General features: G+C 36.9%; 1 protein-coding gene across 1 annotated transcript in view; it reads right to left on the reverse strand.

Moving 5' to 3' along the window:
* Window positions 1-4,853: 4,853 nt before the first annotated feature.
* Window positions 4,854-11,250, reverse strand: part of SALL3 (spalt like transcription factor 3) — a 22,793-nt gene continuing 16,396 nt past the window's right edge. Inside the window, exons 2-4 of the mRNA XM_034762493.1 lie at window positions 9,813-11,250; window positions 9,256-9,596; window positions 4,854-7,849 (exon numbers count right to left, since the gene is read on the reverse strand). The exon at window positions 9,813-11,250 is cut by the window's right edge and continues 1,493 nt beyond it. Coding sequence (XP_034618384.1) covers window positions 7,418-7,849; window positions 9,256-9,596; window positions 9,813-11,250 — 2,211 coding nt within the window. The 3' untranslated portion in view covers window positions 4,854-7,417. The remainder of the gene's footprint in view (window positions 7,850-9,255; window positions 9,597-9,812) is intronic.

Consider the following 11,250-nt stretch of genomic DNA (forward strand, 5'->3'; position numbering starts at 1 on the left):
TATACCCACACAAATGTATATACACATAACCAGATACTAATGGCCTTACTCACATGGAATAATACAGTTCTTTGTGAGTAGCTTCATTGATTTCATTTGGAATAACTGTAATTTGTAGTATTTTGTTACCCACAGTGAATAAGGATATCAAAATCTGGCCTCATAAGTAGTATTAGCCATGGACTGCTGTGGAATGTTGTAACAGATGTCACTAGGGTTTCTAAAGTATTTTGGACCCAGTGATGGTCCAAGTCTGCCACCCTTTACTCATGTTTAAGAGAAATGCAATTGTTTTCAATAATCTGCTTGCAGAGTGAAGTACTATTCAGCATAAGGGTGGCAGAACCAGACCCTAAATGAACGAATGAATAAATAAAAGAGAAGTTCTAACTGTTAAGCAATCTAGAAGAAACACCAGTGTAAACCTATTTAATAGACAATTGTCAGGTGAAACTTTAGACCTAAAATTTGTTTTACTTCAGAATTGTTATCTGTAAGGCCATGTTCTCTCCGTTCTAGATAACTATTTAAACTGCCCATTATTCTCACTGAGAATATAAAAAAATAATAATAATTGTTTATGTAAGACGTATTGGCTATATTTATGGAAATCAACTGGAAATGCACCCAAATCTATTTGTGAGCATAACCATTTTTGTGCAATCCTCCTCATATGTGCTCTTGCAAAACAGGTAACAGCATGCAAATACCAGCACAGGTGTTCAGTTACTCATTTTGCCTACACAGAAGCATACACCCACTAATTTATGAGTGTATTTATGGAAACCAGATGAAAAGCGTTATTGTTACAGAACAAGTATCAGTTAACAGCTCTACTGACATAATCAGCAATGCTGTTCCACAAACAAGGAAGTAAGCAAAACAGAGACATGTTGGCTTCTACTGTATAAGAAACAGACAAGGGAAAATATCAGTATTTTCCAAAGAGCAAAGTTGGCATCAAGGAAAGTCATTTTCTAGATCCTAGAGACCAGATTTTGCCATCATTGCTCACATTGAGTAGTACCTTATTCCATGATTAGTCCCATGGGACAGAAAGTAAGCCAATACTCTACATGAGTAAGGGTGGTAGAATCTAGTCCTAGAGGGTTTCTCAAACAAGACAAAAATTACTTAGAGAAGGACATGAAAGTAAAAGTATATGGAACTGGGCTAACACATTTAGTCAGTGGACAGTGAGAGTGATAGCATAATATATTGAATAAGATCATTAACTTGTGTACTGCCTTATCTACTACAAAATTATTAAATATATCATGCCAATTTGGGAAGCAAATTATTTTCTGTATTACATGCAAATGATTGCAAGCAATTACATTTGGAATGATTTAATTAAATATTTATTTTAACATTTCTATTGTGCACAATGAGTGACTCATCTGAAATTATAATCTGTTTCAACATAACTTAGGTTATGACCTTTATGATTCAGTAAAAACTTTTAACATTTGTGATTTAGGAACACTAGTGAACATAAATATAATTGTTTTGTAACAATACGTCTTATCTCTTGTCATGATTCCCAGTTTGTCTTCCTTTACTGAGAATTGAAATTGACTGTGTGTGTAATATATATATATATAATATATATATATTAATTATACATAATACACACACACACAAAACAGCAAAAATACCACTGATAAATATCCATAGAAAATTGCTGTCTTTTACTTTTTTAAAAAAAGTGATAATCAATGTAAACGCAAAATAAATTGAAATGCCAGATATAAATCTCTGCCATAGTCTAAAATTGATAATCAGTTTAGAAAAATTAAATCATTAGGTAAAACCCACTAGAATTATGAAACAGATACTTGATAATGGAATACATCTGTGGAAAAACGGAATTGGATAGAATTTCATATAAATTCTAACTATATGCGTGTACAACACTACTTAGCATAATCCTGCTTGGGATCGTTAGGCCCTACCAGAATGCAAATAAATAATGTATGTATGTGTTTCTTCTAGATTGCTTAACAGTTAGAACTTCTCTTTTATTTATTCATTCGTTCATTTAAGGTCTGGTTCTGCCACCCTTATGCTGAATAGTACTATAAACTCTCTAAAATGAGGAATAATACTTAGCACTTTCCATCTTCAAGACCGTGTACAAATAACCTAATCCTCACAACACGCCTGTGATGTAGTACATAAGTAGTATTATCCTCATTTTACAGATGAGGAAATTCATTCCATTACTGGTTGCCTCTCCAAGGGAAGTTAGCACTCTGTCTCCACTAACTGAGGGCATTGAGCCCCTTTCAGAATCAGATCCTAAGTGACTTGCCCGTAGCCCTGCAGCATGACACGCCAGAGCTAAGAGTAGAACTCAGGGAGTTTCCAGCTGCCTGAATTGCCCCAAAGGATTGAGCCATGCAGCCTCATGAAAAAAATAAAAGTACTCTACAGCAATCCTGCAATATGTTTTTTTCTTTTCATAAGGCTGCTGACACCTTTGGTATCTGAGAAAAAGGGACCATATCTAACCATTAGCTAGATCCCCTTGTGTAGTAACATTATAGCAAGATTCTCACAAGATGCACTGTGTTCCAATGTAATAATTGCAAAGCTTTCATTTTCATGGTCTTATATTCAAAATCCAGTGACACACTCTCTTCAACTGAGTGAAAAAACATCAAATAAATACTTATATGATCATAATCATGATCAAGTTTTGTTAATATAAAATATGGATTAAGGGACACAGCCATCTTGTTTATGTCCAGAATTAGACCTCTTTTAAATTGGGATAATCTGGTAGAGTGCACTAAAAAAAGTTTTTTTTTTTTTTTAGTTCAGTAATTCATTGCCCAGAAATTTTCTAATATATATATATGTATGTATATATATATATAGAGAGAGAGCTGTCATTTTGATGGGATCTAAAAAAATAAATGGGCCTAATTCTCTCACACCAGTGTAAATCAGGAGTAACTCCACTGAAGTCAATGGCATAGGTGCTGGAACTACGGCAGCCGCACCCCCTAGCTTTGAAATGGTTTCCATCATCTACAGGGTTTACAGTTTGGTTCAATGGCTCTCAGCACCTCCACTATACAAATTGTTCCAGCACCTCTGGTCAATGGGGATACATTGATGCAAAACTGTTGCAGGTGAAATCAGAATCAGGCCTATGCCTGTTTCAACAGCTGCAGCTGCTCTACCTCCGCAAATAACTAAAAAATGTCATTGCCTTCAGATAAAGTAAAGACCCTGAATGACAAGTTTGTTTAGTGTACCCCTAGAGCTATGCACATACCTGATTTTATCACTGATGACTTTGCCATTCACTATGTTAGTGTTACACACAGATGTAAATAGCAGGCAACTCTTTTGACTTCTGCAGAATTAGAGAAAGAGGAAAAAAAATAAAACCACAATATCCTCCAGATGACAGCGTACATGCAGAAAAACATATAAAAGGCTACCAAATTGGCTTCTGTAGCTTTAGAAGAAAAAACATCTTTGCCAAGGAAGGACAAAGTAGGTAGGGGAGTCTCTTTATATTTAAGCTTTAGAGGGATAACATATACAAAAGAGATGTGTAAAAAAAATACATGTAACAGTCATTAAAAGTGTCATTTGATTTGTTGGAAGTGTTGATGGTTTTTTAATGTAGGGTGCAAATGAAAGGCTCGCTGGTATTCTTGTTACATTTTTTGCCTTGTTTTTCAATACAAAATCCACAGGCAGCCTTTGAACTGTCCATGCTATTTCCATATGACCCTATTATTAAATATATATTCCACAGCAGCCAAAAAGACAGTGTCAACCATATCTGAGTTTATTTTTTATTATTCATTGTTTAAGGCCTTCCTAAAATATCTCTCTTTCCAGGTTTAAAAATGAAATTGCTAAGCCTCCTGATTTTGTCCTCTTTTATTTTGAAAACTGATATTTCTTCCCTTATTTTTTGAATGGAGCTGTAGTTAACATAGCTTAGTTTTCTTCCTTATTTGCACATCACATCATCTGCTGCCAGCACAGCTCATGTTTTTTTGAGAGTTACTGCTGCTGCTGCTGATCATCAGAGGGAGCTCACACCTTATTTGTGTAGGTCCTATAAAATAGAGGATCTTTAGAACAAGATTTTTGGAAGGGGACTAGTGCATTTTTTAAAAATGCAATGGCACAGTCATCATCACCAGATTATAACAGTTGTAAGGTCAGTCAAATGTGGAGTCTTAGTTCCTGATTCAGCAATATATTTAAGTATGTGCTTAGCTTTAAGAATGGATGTACTCTTATTGAAATCAATGGACACTTCTTGTGCTTAAATGCTTTGTGAAATCAGGATCATAAAAATGCACAGATTTCAACATTCAGCATCAACTGGTTTGAATTAAATGATGTGGGATGTGACATAAATGAACCAATGTGTTTATTATTTGAATTACTGCTAATAAATTTGTTCCCAAATCTTGTGATACAATATAGTTTGAGTAACAGGTAGCTTATTCAAGAAATCTAAATAGAACTTTTTTTGAAATGTAGCTAGTAACTGATAAGTGTTTTGAGTACAATCATTTGACACAGCAGTGCTTCCAAATGCTGCTTTTCCCTCTACAACACAGCTTTTCTTTCCCTGTTTCAACAATAAAATGTTTTTAGCAGTCTGCAATTTTTATTGTAAGCTGTGGCTTTAATATTTCTGCACCAAAGGATAATTAAGAGACATTCAAATAATGTTTGAATATAAGGTGTCAACCTTCTTCTGACTTGCAGGTGCACCAATTAGAAGTCATTGACATCAATCTGCTGTGAGTAACCTTGGTCTCGTATCTGACTCTGGTATTAGAATAATCAAGGAACGCAATTCAGAAATAATATTACATCCTGCATTTTATTCAATTCCATATGACAAAAATAGTAACCTAGACTAAGACATCCATTTCAATCAGTAGATGTGTCAAGCCAACAAGATTTAATAATAAAAAATATTGGATCTAGGTAACAATTCCCAGCTGGTTCAGGGAGGCTCCTAGCCCTACATGGTATCGCAGTATAAAAATAGTGTCTCTCTTCACCATGCAGAGAGGAATGACCTAACCCTGAATACAAAATGGGGTCAGTCTTACTGTACCATCATCAACCATCTTATATACAACACTTTACATCTCTTTTTTTAAGTTATACACATCCTTTAGGGAGAAGAGATAATACTACATGGTACCAAATACTAACAAAAAAGATCACACAAAAAATGACACAGATAAATAAAAACATTCAATTGCTGAAATACAGCAACATTAAGCCACCTCAGTTTTCTTTCTTCCAATGCTTTGAAACACCCCCAAATAACCCACATACTGTGGTCAAAGATGTTACATTATAGGGATGTTTTGTATATCTATCTATCTCTATAATATATATATCATCACTGTAGAAAACAGAGCTGTATAGTTCATTGTTCATTTCCAACAGAAACAAACAGCTAATAAGTCTTCAAAACCATTTTCATTCAATTACATGATGGCAGAAATAGTCCATCCTCTTACAGTAATGGTTTTTGTTGTATAAGAAAGAGATTGTCCTATTTTTTCAGTCTCAACTGAGAAGACCTCACTGTCTGATTCTTTCTTCAGGGGCATAAAACTCCTTGTGCTGTTACCCAGCTACCCATAATGTCCCTTGAACAATTTTGCTGGACAGAAGTTCATAGTGTCAGACTCCACCATACTTGTAATGCACAAAAATGAGGTAGTACACATAACATTTACTGTTCAAGTTTTGATTAAGCCCCAGCCTCCCAGCTTAAGAGTGGAACCATTCCCTTTATTTACTTGGTGTAATTTAAACAATGTAATAAACATAAAATATTAGAATAATCAGAGTACATTGTGCTTTGTAGTAATCTGAGGAGATAATCAGCAAGAATTGGGAATCACTTCAGGATATTTTAAAGTTGTGACTGATCATACAGCCAAACACTTTGTATTTTGTTCCCAGTTATGTTGTGCACAATACCAGTGCTATTAGGCAGTCAACGTTTTGCCTGTGGGTGTGTGAGAAAGAGACAGAACAGATTACAGTAAAATTAAACCTACACAATGTTCTCTTTAGTCTATCCTAGGGTTGGATTGATATCACACTCCTAAGATGAATTTATCAATATTCTGTTGGGGATGGCCACATTTTAAAATAGGCTTTGTAGAAACATTAAATGAGTCATTTCAATTTAGGAAATGGCAGGCCCCATTTTACTTAAGGATCCGACAGTTCTCGGTGGCTTTTCTGTTTAACTAACATAGGTCTCTCATATTGTTTGACCTGATGACAAAACAAGAAACTGAAACTGTTTTTTCCCCCCATTCTCCTTAAGTCAAAGTACTATTTATAAAATAGTTTACATCTTTGTTCAGTTTCAAATTATAGACAAACCTCCCTAATACAAAATACTAAAAGTGCAATAGTATAAATTAAGAGTTTGCAACCACATTATACAAACATTACCTTTTTATTGTACAGCTTTGATAACATGAAATATTTACTCACAACTGTTTATAATGTTGTGAATAATTTATGGTGATAAGGTTTGTCTGTAACTTGTTTTCCAATCATTGAGTTAAAGTCCACACTACATTTTTCATTTAATAGAACAACTGTCCACATAGCAGCTACAAATATTTAAATTAAAAAAAAAAAAAAAAAAAAAAGGTTTGTTACTGACGGGTACTTGCACATGAAAAGCATGCTATCTTTCCCATAAAACTTCACAATTTTGCCTGCATTGAAATAAACCACTTATTTATAGTAAACCAAAATTTGCTTAAAAAAAAAAAAAAAAAAAAAAAAAAAATCACATAGCCAGATGTATTTTGCAGTACAAAAGCTTCATTTAAGGTTGGGCCAAGTATATTGTCTGTTACCCGCATAATCTTAACTTTATAAATACTACAGACAAGGATACTGTAATAATACACACAGCATTGGGGTACTAATCACTTATTTAAGATTAAGATTCCTAAAAACATAGTTCAAGTTTCTAACTAATTTGAATAAAACCAGCAAATAAGTTTGACAGGAATGCCATAGTGAAGCCCCCTTTTCTCAGTTGATATTAATATTTTAAGAAGCAAAGTGGACATAGTCTAAACTCTTTCTGTCCCTAATGCAGTTATCCAATGATCTTTTTGTTTTTGTTAACTTAAATTAAAAAGGTTTTAAAGTTCTCAATAACAGTCAAACTCACTGTTGAAAGAAGTACCATGCAGATCTTGCAAGACAACTTTTCAGCAGCCACAAAGTTACGTATTTCTGCTATGGGAAAATTTTAAAGGGAACCTATGTATTTAGGTCAGGAAACTAATCTTAACTTCAAAAACTGTACATGAAATAGAACAAATGTGGTGTTGAGTAGTGGTCCAACAGTTATTTGTACTGAATGCTTTTAATTTATGCCAATCTCTTTGTTATCCTCAATAAATCTTGTGAATGGACGACTGGCCCCAGTTTCAGAACTTGCTTTGTCCAGACCAACAATGGGAGGGCTGCTGCCAGTGCGAGCTTTGTCCATGCCACTGGTAATGTTACTTAAAGATGGAATGGCACTTCCACCCAAACTTACTGGGAGCTGGGGAATGCCTCCGTTCTGTATGACAGAAATCTCATTGTTCTTCATAGCAAGTCCGTTAGTGATAGCTGCAGCATACTGGTTCCAAAAATTTGGGTCAACATTCATTGCTCGAGCTGCCAAATCCTTTTGGAACATTTCAGAAAACTTCAGAGCGTCACCACCTAACAAAGCCATTGGGTTTTCCACGGATAGTCGACGACCACGTCTTGCAGGGGCATTATTCCACATATGAGTTCCCATGTGAACCTGTATAGAAAATAGAAATGGGAAACATCTACAAATTAGCACATTCCAATAAGCTAGCTGGTCTGAATATTCGGTATAGCAATTAAAATAAAACAGAGAAAAAAGCCATCCTTAAGTTCACATTTAATGAATTAGATTAGAATTATTTTGCCAAGCGGTATTCTTATGGACAATGGGAGTTGTAGTTCATATTAAAACTTTAAAAAAAATATTCATGTAAGTCATTAACCTACACATTTCTTTTCACTGAAAAGAAATACAATGCTACAACAACGAAGAATATGAATCCTTCAGGTTAGACAATTTCAAACTAGAACTGGAAGTTCTGACATGCATAAAAGCACAAGACCACCTTGAGAATTAGTTGGCCTAGGGGACACTTAGAAGTCTTAAGCCTCTTACCCCATCTAATTGTTATTTCCTCTGCCCTTGACCTTTTTGTGTCCTCCTGTCTTTCTCTCCTCTGTTCTCTTAATATTTCTCCAGACAATACTTCACTCATTCTTATTCTCTTTCCTCCAACATTATATACATTAAACAATATTTTTTTTACTAAGGCATGGCCCTTGATGCCTCTAGCCTCCTGATGCTTACCTGGGTTGTGAGGACGAGAGATGGTGCTCCTGTGATACATCATTTTATGTCGCTGGGTACCAGCTTACAAACCTGCATAGTGACACATGCACTACATGCAGAGTGGAAACTGGACTGTGTAACAGAGGCATCCCAGTAAGCTCTGGGTCACTGGAGGAGCATTGCTTATAATCTTACTACACAACAACAAGAGGAGAGAAGGCAGCAGAGCTAGATCTTAACAGCTAAAAGGTGCCCATAATGTTTTTTTAATTATTTTCATATATGGGGAGGTCTTCTAGTTAGAAAGGGTTTAGGAATAATCTCTGCCTACCACCCTCCTCGGCAACCACCTACACAATTGCATAGAGTACAGGTTAAAATTGCTCAGTGACTGTCACAGGATTCTGTGTCATTCCTGCCTCTTTGCAGTGATTTGTGCTTTATTTCTTTCCACCTTTTTTATATAGCAAGCTTATTTCACACCAGTGTTCCACAAAAATGGCACAAATGTAAAACACAGATATGTTCTATGAGACTCAGGTGTGCACCACCACATGCCTTGTCACGTATGTGTATGCAAAGTCTTGGAGCTGATTTTGAAGTACACAGCAATGTGCACCCACAAATCAGAGGGTAGGATCAAGCCCTGGTTCTTTAAACATGTTGAGAGCATGAAACAGCACCATACAATAAATGTTTTCTTTATCTTCTCTTTCCTCCTCGCCTTGATGACAACAACAAAATGAGAGCTTGCTAAGTTCAGATGTAGTACATTTTTAAACCCCACATTCCTTACAGTTTTGTTTGAGATTTGAGAGTTTTCTTCTTACCTTAAGATTCCCTTTTGTGGTAAAAGCTCTACCACAGATTGTGCAACCAAATGGCTTTTCACCAGTATGGGTGCGTTCATGTATCTGTAGTGCACTTGCTGAGGAGAAGGTCTTCCCACACGATTGACAGTTGTGTTGCTTGGGAGTTCGACGTGGCGGGGGTGCCAGCATAGGAGTGATGCCTGGACTCATCACTGTCTGTGGTGCAGCAGGAACGTGGATTCCAGCTGGAAGCGAGGGAACCTCACCCAGTGAGATCGGCTTGCTGTGACCATTCACTTCCATTTTGATCATGGTAGGCGCAGTGCTGGTGACCAGGCTAGGAGTACTTTGGCTGGGACCTAGAGTAAAGTTGGGTTCAAATAACTGAGAAGGCAGCTCTTTTAATTTGTGCGTCAGTAAGTGCTGTTTTAAATTACCCATAGTGGAACACCCACGATTGCAGACTGTACAAATAAATGGACGTTCTTTAGTATGGCTGCGGTAGTGAATTTCCAATGCACTCTTACAAGCAAAAGGCTTGCCACAGATATTACAAACAGTACTTTTAAACTTACCACGTTCTCTGTTCAGGAACAGCAGGCTAAAAGGAGCCTCCTCTTTGATGACTGGTCTTCCCGGGTTCGTGGATGTCAGATCTAAAGCACCTCCATTTTCAGTAGCAGATGGTGGACTATCAGGTTTTTCTGTCTTTAATTGTATTTCCTGTGGTTCTCCCTGGTTGCTAAGACCTGGGGACTTTGATCTAAAACTTTCACTATTGCTGTTTACAGGAGACAAAGCTTGCATGGAGGAAGAAGATTCTGACATCGCAGGGCTGCCTGCACTCTGGCTTTCGAGATCACCAACAGCTGATGAGGAATCATTGCTCAAATGGTCACTTTCACCTGATCCATTTTCTATGGATTTTAAACTGGTCAGCTGCTGACAGTTCATGACAGAATCAATCATTTTCATTTGATTCTCCAGAGCAGCAATACTGGAAATTACAGAAGGCGGTGAAGGAGGACAAGACCCGGAGTAAGATATAAGTGGTTTGGATGAGTCACTTGCTGTGTCCTTCAATTCTGGGTCCTCTTCCATAGAATTTTCATCAATGTCATCATCGTAGTTGCTCAGTGTTTCAACATTCTTTTCATCATAGGAAAGCTCTGAGTCCATTGCATCTTGGAAGCCCTCTGGTAATGGTGTGTTTGGAATTTGTCCACCCATATGCATACGAATATGTTGCTGGAGAACAACAGCATTTGTAAATTTCTTCTGACAAATGGGACATGAATGTTGTACTCTTAGTGGTGGCTTCGCTCGATGAACTCCAAAATGTGTTTTTAGATTGCCTTTTGTAGTAAAGGCACGTCCACAAATTTTGCATTTAAATGGTCTTTCGCCTGTATGTGTTCTGTAATGCATCTTGAGAGCACTCTGACAACTAAGTACACGGTGACAAATGACACATTGATTTGGATCTGTCATCTTCTTGTCAATGTTCTCTACTAGCTGTTGTAGTTTTGAGGTTTCTGATGTTTGCATAGAATCTAGTAGACCACCAAATGGAAACTTTGCCTTGAACTGGTCAGACATTGCTGGAAGCACGGGGTTTGAGAGGCTTGTTGAAATGCTGCTATCTGTAACTGCAGTAGGAATTGAAGATGTGGAAGCGGTACAGACTTGCCCACTTACAGTAAGGTCTCCTAACCTTGCATTTGTGGGAGGCAGTGTGACCGGTTCGGTTTTAGTCAGAGAAGAGCCACTATGAATTGGTTGTGGTGAGTCTGCAGACACAGGAATGCCAGATTCAGAATTGTTTAGGCTTGGAGATAAAGAAGTGCATTCACTCGAAGCAGGAGATGGCCTCTGGGGTGACCTGCTCATAGGAGTAATACTTGGAGAATCTCCATAACTGTTAACACCAGGTATAGTGGGAGGAAGCTGTAGCCCAATAGAAGTTGGAACAGTCGGTAACACAGGCTTACTATCCAACCATGTTGTAACTGG

Source organism: Trachemys scripta, chromosome 2 (assembly GCF_013100865.1).
Source record: "Trachemys scripta elegans isolate TJP31775 chromosome 2, CAS_Tse_1.0, whole genome shotgun sequence".
Taxonomy (NCBI): domain Eukaryota; kingdom Metazoa; phylum Chordata; order Testudines; family Emydidae; genus Trachemys; species Trachemys scripta.